This window comes from Rhododendron vialii, chromosome 4a, assembly GCF_030253575.1.
Source record: "Rhododendron vialii isolate Sample 1 chromosome 4a, ASM3025357v1".
NCBI lineage: Eukaryota > Viridiplantae > Streptophyta > Magnoliopsida > Ericales > Ericaceae > Rhododendron > Rhododendron vialii.
This window is the reverse complement of record NC_080560.1, coordinates 40,638,522-40,655,418: the sequence shown is the minus strand read 5'-3', so window position 1 is coordinate 40,655,418 and position 16,897 is coordinate 40,638,522. Positions and strand designations below refer to the sequence as shown.

The window sequence follows — 16,897 nt, the reverse complement described above, 5'->3', positions numbered from 1 at the left end:
ACAAAAGCACAATTTGGTTTATGTACATTCTCATATTTGTTGTTGTTGGACTGTGTTTGCATAGATCCTAATCAAGGGCGGCATGGATCATTCAAAAACCGTTCATTCAAGAGTCAGTCACATGGATCTATAGTTGCGTGAATGTGCATTTAGATACGTTATAAACACGCATTATAAATTCATTGCATGAATGAACCTATTGTTAGTTAGTTAGTTTCCATGTATGCATTGATATTTAGGGTCATTTACATAATTGTATATTCAATGTGAGAATAAATTCTCTCCGCGAGGGGAGGAAAAGTGGACTTTTCCTCCAAACCAATGCAAACATGCCAACGTCATTAAACTCCAAGCCAAACATTTACCAATTAAAACATGGGTATTATCTGAGCAGATACGGCGCCGTTCAAGTGCCAAAAATTCTACGGCTCTCTTGGGGTTCTCGTTGAAAGCCCTGGAGCGAAAAATTAATTATGACCCTTTATGATAAAAATGATTAGAAAAATAGTATTTCCGCACCGATTCAAACGAATTGAAAATTGGAGCACTTAAGTATCTGCTCTTCATTTGGTTTTACGGCTTTCTTAGGGCTCTCATTGAAAGCTTTAGAGCCAAAAATTAATTATGACCTTTTAAGATAAAATGATAAAAACAAAGTGAGATCTTTACACCTGTTCAAACGGATTAAAAATTGGAACACTTAATTTTTTAATATATAAACAATCTAAAAAAATTAAGTGCTCTAATTTTCAATAAGTTTGAACGGTGCATAGATCTTATTTTTTTAATCATTTTATCCTAAAAGTTCATAATTATTTTTTGACTCTAAGGCTTTCAATGAGAGCCCTAAGAGAGCCATAGAACCAAATGAATAGCAGATACTTAAGTGTTCCAATTTCTAATCCGTTTGAATCGTTGCGAATATATTATTTTTTTGATCATTTTTTTCTAAAAAGTCATAATCAATTTTTAGCTCTCAGACTTTCAATGAGAGCCCTAAAAGAGCCGTAGAAATTTTGGCACCTGAACAACGGCGCCGTATCTGCTCAGGTAATATCCACTTTTTAATCGGAGAAGATTTTGCTTGGAATTTAATGGCGTGGCATGTTTGCATTGGTTTGGAGGAAAAGTGGAAAAGTGGACTTTTGCGGAGAGAATTTATTCTCATTCAATGTATGCTTGTTCGTTCAAAGAGTCACATTCAATGTTTCATTAACTCATAGGTTCATTGAAACATATTAATGGCTTTTGGGTTTGTTCTATCTCTAGAAAGTAGTATAGCCTTCGATAGGGCTTATAAATATCGGAAATAAATATTGATGACTTGATTATTGAATTTGAATATTAAGGCGTCCGACCATCACCTAACCCTTGCAAGGATAAATCTCTCTCACACATATTCTTTTCTTTCGTCGTCTTTTCCCACTTACAATAAAAATTGTGGTGGATTTGAGTAAAGAAATGAGAATACTACTTGGGGTAAGTGGAAAAAGAAGACGAATGGAAAGAGAGTGTGTGTGTGAAAGAGAGAGAGGGAGAGAGCGCTCTTTACCCTCACAAGGGTTAGGTGATGGTCGTGACTTTTAGAATATGACATAAAAAATAAAAAATAAAAACTGATTACTACTACGAGTACTATTAACCTAAATAAGAAGCTTGTCTTCGGTGATGAATTGGAAATCATGCGATTCAATAAAGGATGCCCTTTATAGGAAAAACCGGAAAAGATTCAAATAACTTGTTAAGAACATTAGACTTACTATATGATTTTTTTTTGGATAGTGATAATGTCAAAACCGTTTTTGTTGGTATCAAAACTCTAGCGCATAAAAATCTTGTAGTACATTACAAATGGTACAAACCTTTTGTGCACTATAGTTTTAGCACCAACAAAAACAGTTTTGGCAATATCATTTTCCTCTCTTTGTTTTTTTTTTTTTTTTTGTCTCTATCTCCCTCTACTACATTATTAATTTTGTCTTAGGAGACGAATTCATAGGAACCTATGATATACGATCATACAAGATGACACAAAATATATAGTTATAATTCTATCGGAATAACAAGTAGTAGTACTATTATTTTGCCAAACCAAATTGAGAGAAATCTTATTACAATAAGAATTTATATACGACATTAAACCCATTACAAGATTCTACACCTCATCAAATGGGTGGATGATTAAAATTTTGCAGTTCATGCAATCTTACTGCTCTCCTCAAAAGGCTCTCGATATCCATATCGCCGTGTGTTCTACACATCTCGCTTGATGGTGTTCAGTACCCAAGCCAATTGCTTGGCGTGTCGAATCAAACCGAATGATACTTACCGTGAATCGTGTATTCCTGATAACAAAGTTTGGCACTTCCAAGAAATATAACAGAAGTCGTCACACTGCAAACGATACACTGAGAATTTAGAAACTATCCCTTGGTTGAAAATACTACTCCTATGTTTTCTGCATCTAGGGGCAGGTTAATTGAAAAATGGACTACAAGTAATAGGAGCAACACCATGCTGATCCAGGATATAGGACACGCACAGATGGATCTTGTCATGGGCCTTTTTTCTGCGTCACTTCATCTTTGCCTCGGTAAACAGAACATGGCGATTCACCCGCGGGTCGTACTTCCGGAACTCAAGCTTTGTCTGGATCCGCTTGGGGTTCTTCCTCTTCACATAAAAGAATCCAGTCCCAGCAGCAGAAACAAGCCTGATGAAAAGCGAAGCTGACTTCTTCTTCTGGCCCATTGTCTTGATATGAATAAGGAAAAAAGGATGCAAGTCAGCAGACACAGATACATATAGCAAGGACATGAAATGCGGGAACAACTATGTACTTTACCACAGAGATTGCAGATTTAAAAGTAAAATTAAAGAACAGCCAAATATTGTTGACCCCAAAAGATTGTTTTCGCAAGATCAAATAACACCAACTAATGCATAAAAAAGGTAATTCTGAAGCTTCTCTTCCAAGCTGAGGCTTCAAGAGCTTCCTTTTTTACTGGAGACTTCATGGCTGAGACTTGAGCATATGAAATTATGAAGGGATACTCCATATTTTAACTGGCTTTTCTTTTATGCACGAGTGTGTGGGAGTGCAATGCATGTTCTACAACATTGTAATAGTCTCATATCAAGTAATTAGCATCAGACACTAGTAAACAATTTATCGCACGGAAACTATTTCCTTACATGACCACAAATCCATAAAACTCTATAAGGATGCAAACATAGGTGTAAAGGATAACAAGCCAAGTACACGAGTGACAATACATCACCGCGTCACAAGATCATATTTTGTCAAATGTGTGATGATTGTCATTGAACTATTAAAGTAGATGCAGAGTTCAATCCAAAGCAGCAAGTCATCATACAAAACCAATGGAGGGAAAGGGAAACAAGAGCTACCTATTGAAAAGTAACTAAGTGAAGAGCAATCAGCAAGATCTTTATGGGCGACATTCATTTGACTAAACAAAGAGAAAGGCTATAAATCTGAAGCAGCAATAACACTAATGGAAACCTGAAGCAGCAATAACGCTAGTGGAAATCCGAAATAATAAGCCTGGCCTGGGCTTTAGGTTTGGTTAATAGTGAAGTCAGTCCGTACCCTTTCTGTGGTCATGTCCGACATAATGTACCCCAAAAAAGACCAATTCCTATGGTGCAGACCTTATAAACTCAACCAAGTTCGTAGAGCAAAGGCCGGTAAAACCTTTGTCACACAAATACATGAAACAGGACATGGATTTACATGGGCGGAGCCATTAAGAGTCAAGGGGGGGCAGCCGACCCTGCTGCCTCCCAATTTTTTTAAGAGATCGGTATAATTTTCACCCAATTTTTACTCATTTGACTCCCCTTTAAAATTCATTTTTGCCCCAACCTATATGAGTAGAATTCATTTTTACTCATTCGACCCCACTTAAAAAAAATCCTGGCTCTGCCCCTGTGGATTTAAGTAACCAAACAAGCTGCTAGCTTGAGTAGTACTTCCAGTAACCCATAGTGCTGCAGGAGTAAACCCAAAAATACAAGAGATCAGACGACTAATGAGGCATGTTATAGATCATAATTTCAACTCTGACGGGCCATTCTTAAACTCTATTTACCTTCGAAAACCACACCTTTCTCAACTCAGAAAAAAAAGAAGAATGAACTGATGAAGCTATTACCTTAAATCAGGCATTCTTACAAACAGTTTCAGTGCATTGTGAGACCTCGACTCAATTACTCAAATAGATAAACTGAGCCCTTTGTATTAATAGCGCAACCTACCTTCCACCGGTTATTATTGGTGCTCTCCAAAACTAAAATTGCCTAACTATTTCAGCGTGATTCACTAACCAAAAACTATTAAAACTTACAATGTAGCCTTTTTTGGCAAAGGGCAACAAAACATCAGCCACCTGCATTTTTCCTAAAAATGGCACGAGGCAAACTGCATTACCTTAAATCGCGAACTTACTCAGAGAGACATTCTAAAGGACAATACTTTGCATCACTGCTATTAACTCCAAAAAAAAAGGGGCGGGGGGGGGGGGGGGGGGGGGGGGTGGGGGGGTGTGGGGGGAAGGAATATTCTTCACTGCTAACTCAAGCAACGGAATTACACTGGTCACTGGTGTATGCATATATATATGTCCATGCGTATATCCCACTTTTGCGATGCTTGTATCGCAGATATCTTTACTTTTTTCTGCGGAATACACACGATCCGTATAATCATATGTTGTTCAATGAATCCGCGGAATTGACAAAAGAAAGTAGTGATTGTTTTCGACTTACCTTTCGATCTTCAGAGTCGCCAATCAAAACCCTAGAGCGAGTTTGTGGGCGAAATGAATCGAGGGAGGTTTATGAACAGAGAAGGTTAAATATCGTAAAAAAGTAAAAGTAGCATAGACTACATGATAGTACGATACAGTCACAAATTGCACCGAATCGCAAAAAATAAATAAAAATCCCATATACAGTCGACAATCAGTGGCACAGTGCATAGAGAGAGAGAGAGAGAGAGAGAGAGAGAGAGAGACGTACCACTGTAGAGTATCAGAGTCGATCTTCGCTGGAGTCACGACACCTTCGACTGATTCGAGGTCAGGGAGAGACAGAGAGAGGTGGGATCGATTTTAGATTTTAGGGTTATTGGGGGTGGGGTACCGACTACCAATGCTACTCCGTACTATAGGAGTAGTAAACTTTCCTCTCATTTTTTGCCCACCTTTTTTTTTAGCAGCGCCACAGTCACCGTACCAAAAATACGGTCATCGCACGTCGGGTAGGACTCATTCCGGGCTCTACACAGATGATCCGAGTCATTCCATAATTAAAAAAAATAACCGAGTGGCCTCCTCGAAACATCAACTCAATTTGATGTATTTAGGTGCTCGGATCAAACTTCTCATCTTTGAAAAATCGAAAAAATAGAAAGATTAATTTTCTGATGTACAGAAAGATGAGAAGTTTGATTTGAGCATATAAACATATCGGATCGAGCTGATGTTTCGTAATGCCCACACAAATTTTTTTTAAATTATTGAACGACTCGGATCATCCATGCACAACCCAGAGCGGACCCCACATGGCGTTCAGTGGATATAGACTTTCTGTTTTTTTTTTTTTTCTTATTTTCGCCAAATTTCCACCATTTCCAAACAGAGCATTAAACATTTCCAAAATGGAGTAACCTACTACGCCAATTTCAAAAATGCATCCTAATCGAGCCGAACACCAGTAAATTGTGAGTAGGTTAAATTTTTTTAGGAGCCGCGTGGTAGGTTATTCGAGCTTCATTTAAGAGTTTAACATACTTTAAAAATTGTTTAAATTTAAGTTGACTATTAAATGAGTTTTTAATCAACAAACACATGTTCAAATCAGAGAAGAAACTAGGAAGGATAGGAGCCAAGACACCTGTAGTTTCAGTTTTTTTTTTTTTTTTAAATTTAAAAAATTAATTTTAGTTGTTTTTTTTATATGTTAAGAACACCTATGTATTGTTTTTTTTTTTTATTAGATGTTATTTCATTGAGTTCATTTTGTGTTTCAAAACCTAATCCCTCTTTGCGCACAGTCTCCCAATCAATTTTTTTCAATTATTACTTTCATTTTCATTTCTTTATCTCTCAACTCATTACTCGAAAATCTCTCTCAAAACCCAAATCAAATAAACTATTAGCTTCCCGAACATTAAAATTTCGCAATCTTATTGTCCATAATTTTGCAATCTTATTGTTAGTTTTCATCGAATGAACACGAGCACAAACTTGTGCGCTCACTACTCACGTTGACGCTGGCATTGAGCAAGTGGGAAGAGAGGAGAGAGAGAGAGAGAGAGATCAAGGTACAGAGCTTTCAATTGATGAATTTTTTTCTGTTTGGTAGCTGGGAACTCGTAGGAAACCAGAAAAACGAAAACTTTAATAAGCCCTACGCTATTTCACAAAGAGTTCTACGTCTACATTTCTTCTTAACCGAACGGCACGAGTTCTTGAAATCTTGCTGAAAGTTGGGGTTTTTGTTACTGACCAGGGCGGAGATCGATTTGATCGGGGCCGGAGATGTCGTCGTCCAGCGCTGTGGATCCGGAGGGAGAACCGATCCCGACGTCGGCGGTTCTGATGGCGTCGGCGAAGCACATATCGACTAGATGCAGGGCTGAGAACGTTGCTTTTCTCAAGTGCAAGAAAGACGACCCTAACCCCGAGAAATGCCTCGACAAAGGCCAGCAAGTCACTCGCTGCGTCCTCAGCCTGTAAGCATTATACGTATACATATTTATGTTTACGGATAATTAGAATATGCATGTGATTGTGCACCTAATGTGTGTGAGCGCCTTTCAAAAACATCCTGAATTAGTAAGATTCATTACAGCGAGGATTGAGGGTGCATTTCCGCTAAACTAAATGGAGTACGGGGTGATGGCAATTGTCAAGTTGTGTTCGCTAAATGGTATTTTATTGATGTTTGTGAGGAGGATGACCTGTCTGAAAATCCGTGAATACTTGAGCTTTTGTCCATTTAATCCATTTAGTTTAGCAGAAAGACACCTTGAGAGTGGGAGTGGAGTCTACCGGAGGATTCTGCAATCTAGGTGTGCACGCCTTTGTTTTTGAGCTATGTGTAAGAGCTAGATGGAGTTCTAGTGAAAATTCATATAAGAATCATTTGGTAGAAGAGGGACTAGATATAGTGGTAATAGAGAACAATGTGGGTACAGCGGTACTGGGTTGAAAGTGGCCATGCTTTGTAGGGATTTGTCGCTATCAAAAAATGAAGTGCGAATTTGATTGAGATTTTGAGGTTGGACATTGTCCATGTGTTGCGTTGTAATGACGAATCTCTTAGTATGACAACCGATTCATAATGGATATGGTGGTTAAAATTGGGTGATCATTCACTTGCTGTAATGTGAAGAAAGATGATATTGGAATGTTGAAGAAGTGTCCATTTTAAGGGATTTGTGGAGGATTAATTATGCATTTGTGGTGGCATTTTATGATTTTTCATGGAGCTAAGTATTTCGTAGTTGGACAAGTTTTTGTTCACTTCTACATGTACAACCAAAAAGTCTCAGAATAACATATCCTCTATATAGAGGCCATCTTTTAGGTTCCTGAATAGATTGAGATGTTTCCAACTGAGTGTCGAAATTTCTTATACATTAAAGACATGATTGAATGGACCCACTTTGACTTGTTAAGGATCTGATCATTTATTTTGTATATATCATAAGGAAAGCTTTTCTCGTCCCTGCTAGTTTTTTGCCTTCTCTACGGGTAATTTTTAGCTATAGCACACATTTCACTTGGTAAGATCTTGGTTTAATTTGATGGTTGAAATTCAAATTGAAGGTATCCCATGAAAGCATTGAACAAATACACTCATTGCAAGTAGACAGTAGGGGTTGACTTTTCTTGAAGCTGAGTTGGAAGAAAGGGTGAGATGGAGCAGCATTGTGGCTTGAAGGGTGTGGCCTTGTTGGTGAGGAGGGCCAGGAAGAATATGGACATTTAGGTCAGGGGAAGTTATGGTGGTCATTCAAAAGGATGAGGTGAATCAACCAGGTCTAGGTGTCGGAGGAGAAGGGTTTGAGATGCCTCATGCTACCCCTTTGTCTGTGTTACCTACAAGTGGAGATAGTAAGTTGAATGTTAGTGCAGAGTGTTGCTGAAGCAAAACATCGGATCGATTTGCATTTTCTTGGGGGGTGTCATTTGGAGTTGGGAGAAAGATGGAATGTAAAGGTTGGTAGATGTAGATAAGATAGATAGAGGCAACAGGTGAGCGTTGTGAAGAAAAGTATAACGTGGCGGGCTTTTTAGCAGTGAGTTGAAGATGTTGCAGTGCTCAATTATTTGTGATGGCAAATAACCTGTGGAGGAGTTGGGTCTTGTCAAGATTTTAGCATTTATGTTTTCTTCTTGTCAACGGTTTTTTTTTTTTTTTTCTTGGTTTCCCTTTTAGTTATTCCTTTCTCTTGTTCATGGGTAGTTCTCCCTGGCACAATCTCTAATACAAGCTTTTAGACTTAAAAAAAATGAAAGCTTTCAGTGGTAATTTAGGAACTGGCTAATTATATTCAATGATGAAGTGTAATTGGTACGCTAATTCCCCCATCTTCCAATTTCATTTCTTTCTTTCTCGAGTTATCTTGTTGTAATCCAAGTTGTTCCAATTGTTTTATAGACTCCTATCTTGTGTCTTCTCAGTAACGTTTAATGAACCCGTAATTTGGTTGATTTGTCCAAGTTCTACAGTATAGATGCGCTGCATTTCTCTTTGTGTTTAGGTATCAGATCAGTAAGCATTTCTTTGGCTCGTGGTTCCAGCAAGTCTCAGCCTTTTCTTTATATTGCGGGGTCTGTAAAATGAAACCTGCCTGTCAACCAGACCGCGTGTCTAGTCCTATTTGAGCCCTTCTGCAATGCCAATCTAACTTGTACTTTACTTTCATTTTTTTTGCTAGTATTATGGTTGAATTCAACGGCAGAATGATAACGTATTCCTTGTCTCCTTCACTTCATTAACGTTGCTAATGAGAATGAAAACTCAAGCGTAATGCTATCAAACAACATGTTATCAAACTGTTGAGTTTTCGTTTTGACATACCAACACATACCCGTCGAAAGATATCAGTATGTTCAATAATGAACTTGATAGGATCAAATCACCGCTATTCTTGGAGGTCGATGTGGGAAGGCTGAAATTCCATCAGACCAGTTCGTGGAGAACCTATGCATGTTATCACACCTTGCCCATGTCATCTCCCTGTCACCGTATGCCTCCACATGTCATCCCCTGATGTGGCGTATGGTCCGGCCACCACTTCAATTCCTATACATCTTATGCACTTTCTGCGGGGTAAAACATTCCAGGGCAAGTTCAGGCAAATGCATGCAGTGCCTTGGCCCCTGACACGGACACTTGAGGGCATCCACTCAAGACCCTTTTTTTTTTTTTGGTCAAACGGAAATTCATCCACTCAAGACCTAGCCATATTGGTTGTTCTTCACTCGACATAGGCTTAGCTGAGCACGTCCACCACCTATGGGTATCCTCCATTTGTACCTGCCTCGGCCTCAGTCTATGTGCCCGTCTCATCTTCTTCTCCAAACAACTTAATTCTCCTCCTGGACTTCAATTGTCCATCTCTCTCTCTCTCTCTCTCTCTCTCTCTCTCTCTCTCTCTCTCTCTCTCTCTCTCTCTCTCTCTCTCTCTGTGTTGGAAGATGAGCGACCAGGTCAATTTACATTACGACTTAATGAAGCTCTACCTGCCGGTCGGCCCACATAATTGCATTTTGCTGCACGCTGGAAAGAAGAGCGGTTGGGGTAGGGGTATCAAATGCTAAACGGTGTTAGCCAGACATATTCCAAATCGACAATGGAGGATCCAAGTGAGATTACCGTTGCAAACCTGTTCAGGAATTGTCTAGTGTAAACCTTTTGTGCTCACACTTTTTTTTTCAGGACTGTAGGGAGATTTAACCCTTCTATCAGAAGTTTGGTATTAGATTTTTGGCACCAGGCTTGCATCCTGAAGCTTGCCTATGAGCTCAACGTTTTAATTTTACATCATAGTTTTTCAGTTCTCCAGCCTATCTGGTCTGACTATTTTTTCTTGCTAGTCGATGACCTTGTAGTCAAACTGCATTTGGTATACTAGACTGTAATTAGTGTGGAACTAAACATTTTGTTGATTATACAAGCTGAACAGGTTTTTGCATCAATATCGCCCAAAGCTTGTGTTTCACTTTGGACATTTCTCAATTATATGAAATTTGGTCGCACAGGTTGAAAGACCTTCATCAAAGTTGCACAAAGGAGATGGATGCTTATGTTGGTTGCATGTACTACCATACCAATGAGTTTGAACTATGTCGCAAAGAGCAGAAAGAGTTTGAGAAAGCATGTCCCTTGAAGTGACTGGAAGATGCCAACCCGATTCCAATGCGCGTAATAATTTTGGCTAAACTGTAATGAGCAATTGTTCACTTTTTTGATGGGTTTTTAACCCGACGACGGTCTTATTGGCGCATATTGTCCTTGAGAAATGCTTCCTGAGACGACATTTATTTCCCATCACAAATATCGATAAAATACTCCATTCCTTGTTGAAATATTCATGTTCTCTCTTCCTTTTTTTCTCATCTCGATCCATTTTGAGGTTGCACCGTCGCATGTCTGTGTATTGATGCCTTTGGAGATTTGAATTCGCGGAGAGAAAAGAAAATCAAAGTAAATACATGGGAAATAAGGAAATGGAGTGAACTCTCTTTTTTGGTTAGATAAGCAGAATGAATTGTGTTTGATAAGGAACATGAATTTATAAATGCACTGATTCACGTTCATCAGGCAAAATTGAAGGAGACTTTCCAGATACTGTAACCATCGTTACGGTTTCAATTGTCGTGTTTTTTGTATTTTCAATTAACATCAAATTCTCAGATTGCAAAGGTCTGTAAATCTTTTTATAGGCTCTGCGTCATAATTCCAAACAAGGAAAAAAATTGCGAACCTCACTTACCAATTACAAAAATTTCATTTATCTTAAGATCGTCAAGTCAAGTCTCCACAACCTCCCCTGCTTCTAGAAAATCATAACTGCAGTTTCAAAACCAATTAAACGACCGGTTCGCACACCAGCAGTTTCAAAAATCGCAACTACAAAATAAAAATAGAGAGACCCGGCACAAAACATGCCAAAATGCTTGGATGGATTGCAAAGTGAATCAACATATATGAACTCGAAGAACAAAATAGGGTTCAGCATGCATTTTGCATAATTAGAAACTGCTTAGAGTAGTCGGGAACCATAACAACAAATTCAACGATACAAACTGCTAAATACGAAAATCATAAACTCCTTGAAACATAACAAGGGTTCGTCTAACAAAGACAAAGACGAAACGGCAATAACATCATTCGTAACATGTCAAGTCAACTAAATTCAAGTTCTACATATAAGGTAGTCATCTAGCTTTAATTTATAAGGAGCACACTCTGGAGGGACAGGGCCATAGGACAACAGAAACGCAAGTCAAACATCCATCAGCGAGGACTGCACAGAAAAACAAATGAATTAGGGAGAGTACAGAACTTCTCTAATCCACTATGCTAGAACGACATATCCCTTCAGCACCAAACAGGAGGCACGCTCGTGTGCGTGGTTAATACGTGCATAAACAGTATTGATCACATGAGAGGTTACCCAAATCAATCCAAAGGACGAAGCCTTGAAGCACAAATGATTATAAAGATACCGCATGGATGTGTATGAATGCGAGTCAGCCAATTTATAATCATGACTACAACAATATGTCACAGAGGGTACTGATCATTGACATCAGGAGAGGTTACAGTGCATAAACATTGAAGCGTGTAACGGTAAAAAACCAAAAACTAAACCAAATTAAGTAAAAAACTTGAAAGTAGAGATTAAATAGGAAACAAGACCCTCTGGTAGAACTTCGGCATTGCTGTCTACCTTGTAGCAATCTAAACAATAGATCATGTGAGAAGAATGGCAGGAAATAATAGAGAGGTCAATTGTGGATGACGTCATGAAATATTATGCCTTCAAATTTTCAAGCTCAATGAAAGCCTCACAGAATATTGCATACATGTGTACATGTGTATAAATGTATGTCAATACCATATGAAATATAGATATAATTTGCTTAAAAAATGTAAAGAATCAATTTCTTTTTGGGCAATTTGTTGTACTAAACTCGGCACATTTGAAGCTTATGGCAAGAGTCCCATGCGTGCCACGAACACCAAGCCCCTGTTACTTAACTCTCAATTCTTGACTGCTGGAATTTTTGTGCTTAAGCCTGAAGGCCATGGTATCACATATAAACCATTTCTAGAAGTTTGCATCTCAGAAACATAAAAATAAAGTCATTACGCAAGCCCCGTATGCAGATCAAAACCTCAATATGAGTAGACAAGAGTTCCACCACATTGGGTGATTGTCATATAGTTATCATCCATCCAAGACTTTATTTGGAAATGGTAAGTACCTTAAGGATCGAGAAGGAGACCTCGAGGGGATCCGCGCATTTCTCCTTGGACTCTGTGACCTGCTTTGTTCATCATACCTCTCATCATGCGGGTTCTTACCATTCACTCTAGGGCTTGGGGACCTGAGGTCAGATCTGTAATTCCTCTTATCGCGTGGAGAAGGAGACCTGGAAATGGATCTAGAACGCCTTGGAGACTTCATCTTTGACCTATAATTTCTCTCATCACGGGGCGAAACTGATTTCGAAACAGATCTAGATCTACGTGGAGAGTAATCATCATCCCTTGCCCTGCGATCCCTGTATCAATGAACAAGGAGAGAATACAAAAAAATTAAATACATAGTACAACTGAGAAAATAAGCCTAGTTGATGCATCTAACTACATATAAAAGACCAACTAGAAGCATAAGCATTGTGGCTTCCCCACAAGACAAACTTGTCACAAGGCGAGAAATAAACTAATCCAAAAAAGCAAATTTGGCACACGCTTGATTAGGAAAATAGAAACTGAATAAGTTGCTTGAATTAAGAGAATTTACATAAACGTCCCTCAAAAGCCAAGCAGTTGAAATTGACCTTTACCTGAACCTTTAAGAGTTTTCTGCACAAAAACATGATACTTTGATCGAAACACACTTTAAGTCTTTAAAATGGTGTACTGGTTGATCAGCATCAGATAACTTCACAGCTCTCTTGTGCAACTTTTTACAACACACTATCTTTTCTTGAACAACCCACTGTACGTCTAACAGTTCCCATATTTGAAGACGATTCTTTCTTTGGCCAACTACAACCTCTATGTTCTTTCTTTAACTGGATAGTATGCAACACCAAAATATCAAACTAACAAATTAAACAAGAAAGCAAATGAAGTTCTTGTGTGATTGTAATCATTTAACAAACCATGATCAACAAGTTGGTTCCATTAGACGGTCGAAGCTTTACAACCCATAAGGCATAAATAGGAAAGGCCCATGCAAATTGTAGGTTATTGTTGATGAAGGTGAGTTTAGAAATGAAACTTCAGGAGAGGCTTTGATGGAAAGGTAAGCAAGCACGCGTGACTTTATGATCTTTGTCCGTCTTTATTAATACGGAATTCTTTCTCTCTTTTTCACTTAGAATCTGCACCAACAAGGCCACTGAAACGTATCATTTAAATCCACTGGAACATGTACAGCACACTCTAAAGCGTAATATATGTGTAAAAGGGGGTAATCACAGCAATGAAAGGGCATAAGAAAAAAAAGAAAAGAAGAGAGAGAGAGAGAGAGACTTGAATTAAAAAAGGACACCAATATTAGAATAAGAAGCACTCATATTTCTCACGTCTGGCAGATAACCTCTGATCAAAATATAGGAACAAACTCACAAGACTCAGAACAGACAGCGGCAAATGGAAAGAAGGTAAAAATAGTAATACTTCCCAAGTAACACTAGAATCTTCTCATTAAGGAAACAAATACTATTTCCATTAAAAACTACGATAATATAAACAAATAAGAGAAATCAAGACAGAAAGCAGATAAACTATACAGAGGCACAAAACCAAACCAAACCAAACAAAGTCACATGCACAAACTATATAAACTGTACCACCCTTCTGGGTAACAGTAATTATAGTTCGCAAAATTGTGAAATATATGTTCAACCCGTCAACAAACAAAGGTAGTATTTTGATATTCTCGGTAAAGTTAGTATGTGTACGAACAGCCAAAAAAAAAAAGAGAGGGGAAAAGCAAACAATTATTGAACTAAAATGAAACCTTCCAGAAAAACACAAAGAAGTTTGTCAGGTGGAAATGAAAGCCCCGGAATCCCGAATACCCAAAAAAAAAACCAATGCAATTAGGTTTACTTTTACAGAAATGAAGCCAGACCTTGAATCACTTCTTGCTGGGGAAAGGGAGCCTGAGTAAGCTGTCATAGAAAACACGCCAATAATTTATCAGAGGGAAAAGGTCTCATGGAACTGAACCTCCAGTCATGAGATGAATGGAGGGATATAAAAGTGTAAATCTTTACTATGAGAAATGTGTAGCCCATAAACAACACCTATCTGAAAAATATCAACAAATGGAAAAGGTTTAAAACATGAACTGACAGCGATGGCGGCGTCTAGGTGACCCCACTGGACTTCGCCTCCTGTAACTTCCCCTTCCACTATACAGAAAAATAAGCCAAATACAGTCAAAAACTGCTTTAAGGATAAATAAAGTTTTCCAAAGGAAAAGAACTGATGATACAGCAGAAGAATAAACAAACTACATCATTATCAGACCTTGGGCGTGTAGTCCGACGCATTTCATGAGGTGTCTTCCTGTTCTCTTCAGCAAAAACAATTCTTATCTCGCGTCCTCCAATAACTGTACGGTTCAACTGTTCCTTTGCATCTGCTGCATCTTCAGGATAACGAAACTTCACAAATCCAAAGCCTCGTGGTTCCCTAAAAAATTTATCAGAACAACAATAAGCCATGAAACTGTCAAAAATGTCACTGTGAGATATAAGAATCTGGTAAAACTAAAAAATCCCACCTATTTGGCAGGTACTTTCAAAATTAAACGTAAGATTTAAATCTTTAATTTCTGAATCTTTGGTTATGCAATGAACTTTAATGTAAAACTAGATCTTTGCAGAAACCAGAAAATAACTAACCGATAACACAAAGTTACAATAAAACAAACAGTACAAAATAGATGAAGTTGGCATACCCAGTGTAGTAATTCTTGGGTAGATAAATATCTTTTATCGCACCAAATCGCTCAAATGGGATTCTAAGATCTTCTGGCCTGCAAGAATCACTCAGAATCATTAGATTTCCTCTTTTTAAAAGACAGTGTTTCACGTTAAATTGAAACCCAACTACATAAAACGAAATGAATGATGATGTTTTTTATTTGGTAAAGGGGTTAGGGAGGGGGCATTCTTCTCACAATGGCCAAAACTCCAATGACCGCAATTGATAAACGATCCTACTTGCCTCATGAAGCAGCCACACCACCTCCTCCACATTCTCTAGCAAGTTTAAGCTTCAAATTTCCATGACAGCAAGGGGTAAATGCTGCAACTATGTTACTCTTCTCACCTATATTTTTTTGTCTTGTCTTGTCAAAAGCTAATCCCTAAAGGTTTTCTCCACCTCTCTCTCTCATCTCATTTGAATCTCACACCCGTAAATTTCAAATCTGTAAAGTGAGACTTCCGTGTCTTGTCTTGTCAAAAGCTAATCCGAAAGGTTTGTATTCTCGATGGATTTCTTGTCTACTTCTACAGTTCTACTGAAATTACGAGATTCACTACCAACAGTGATTCTAGTATTTTTCTTGAACAAAAAATTTGTACGAGGAACATTAAACACTACTAGATACTACCAATCACACATGTTCTCACCGGAGTTTGCGACGGAATCATCAGAACCCTCAATCTCACGGCCACCTTCTGATCCGGCGGCGGTGGTGGAGTGGGAGCTTGTAGCCCCAGAACCGGACTCGAGAGGCAGAAGGCTGCCCTCCGGGATTATCTGATATTTTCTTAGATCATGTTTGTTTTGGTTTCCTTATTGTGGTTTCATCGTGGAGTTGTTAATGTTTCGATCAGGTGTTGAAGGAAAGCAAAAAATTGATTTAGGCTGGTTATCTTCCGCTAATTATGAGCATGCAAATCAAATATTTCTTTTCAAGGAAATGAACATGCAAATGTATTATTGTTGTCTATAGTCCATTTCGTGAACTTTGATTGATTATTGTTGTCTATAATCCATAACTGCCAACCCTCGAGCTGCCCATGAAAAGCTCAGTTCGTTCATTTGTAAACACCCAACTATTCAAAACAAGGCTTCCGTGGACTTCTACTATCTGAGGGGAAAATCCGGGGCAAGTTAAGATTGCCTGAAAACGGATACTCAATCGATAGCTTGGTTCCACTACTAATATATGTAACAAGAAATCAAGTCACTGTCCAAGTTCGCAAAACGCAACAGATTACGACTCGATATATCTATCTACCAATCTATCAATCTATACATATACGTATCGAGGGATTACGAAAAGGACCTTGCGTCGAGCGAAATATTGCGAACGAGGAGACCAGAAGGAGCAGGGGAGCGCCGGTCGCGGCGAGACCTGGAGGAGTCTCGAGGGTCGTCGTATCGCTTGCTGCTTCGCCTCGGGCTGGGGCTTCTGCTTCTGCTTCGGTACCTTCCCATCGATATGCTTCTCTCTCTTCTCTCTCTCTCCCTAAACCCTAGCTGGTTCGTGCAAAACCCTAACCCTAAAATTTACAGTAATGGTCAATCTCTCGAGGGTCTCTCAGATACGGGGCTGAAACGCCCCCTATGTATGAAAACCCCTCTATAAAGT

At 38.7% G+C, this 16,897-nt stretch overlaps 3 protein-coding genes across 6 annotated transcripts; 1 reads left to right on the top strand and 2 right to left on the bottom strand.

The window, feature by feature from the left end:
- Positions 1 to 2,052: 2,052 nt before the first annotated feature.
- LOC131322767 (uncharacterized) lies at positions 2,053 to 5,126 on the bottom strand. Of its 3 annotated transcripts, none has more exons than XM_058354224.1 (2): positions 5,044 to 5,126; positions 2,053 to 2,754 (listed from the first exon to the last, which is right to left on the bottom strand). In XM_058354224.1, the coding sequence occupies exon 2, from the start codon at positions 2,749 to 2,751 to the stop codon at positions 2,575 to 2,577; it is 177 nt and encodes a 58-aa protein (XP_058210207.1). In that variant the 5' UTR covers positions 2,752 to 2,754; positions 5,044 to 5,126; the 3' UTR covers positions 2,053 to 2,574. The 3 variants fall into 3 exon arrangements, with proteins under 3 accessions (XP_058210207.1, XP_058210209.1, XP_058210208.1); XM_058354226.1 differs by having other exon boundaries at positions 5,047 to 5,070; XM_058354225.1 differs by lacking the exon at positions 5,044 to 5,126 and adding an exon at positions 4,792 to 4,893.
- A 1,063-nt stretch (positions 5,127 to 6,189) lies between these two features.
- LOC131322766 (NADH dehydrogenase [ubiquinone] 1 alpha subcomplex subunit 8-B) lies at positions 6,190 to 10,628 on the top strand. 2 transcript variants are annotated; one of them, XM_058354222.1, is made up of 3 exons: positions 6,190 to 6,349; positions 6,538 to 6,760; positions 10,302 to 10,628. In XM_058354222.1, the coding sequence occupies exons 2-3, from the start codon at positions 6,567 to 6,569 to the stop codon at positions 10,432 to 10,434; spliced, it is 327 nt and encodes a 108-aa protein (XP_058210205.1). In that variant the 5' UTR covers positions 6,190 to 6,349; positions 6,538 to 6,566; the 3' UTR covers positions 10,435 to 10,628. The 2 variants fall into 2 exon arrangements, with proteins under 2 accessions (XP_058210205.1, XP_058210204.1); XM_058354221.1 differs by having other exon boundaries at positions 6,298 to 6,760.
- A 632-nt stretch (positions 10,629 to 11,260) lies between these two features.
- On the bottom strand, positions 11,261 to 16,886 carry LOC131322764 (serine/arginine-rich SC35-like splicing factor SCL28). The gene is made up of 7 exons (XM_058354219.1): positions 16,592 to 16,886; positions 15,251 to 15,328; positions 14,818 to 14,982; positions 14,641 to 14,699; positions 14,417 to 14,456; positions 12,534 to 12,833; positions 11,261 to 11,569 (listed from the first exon to the last, which is right to left on the bottom strand). The coding sequence occupies exons 1-7, from the start codon at positions 16,741 to 16,743 to the stop codon at positions 11,560 to 11,562; spliced, it is 804 nt and encodes a 267-aa protein (XP_058210202.1). The 5' UTR covers positions 16,744 to 16,886; the 3' UTR covers positions 11,261 to 11,559.
- Between the last annotated feature and the right edge of the window lie 11 nt (positions 16,887 to 16,897).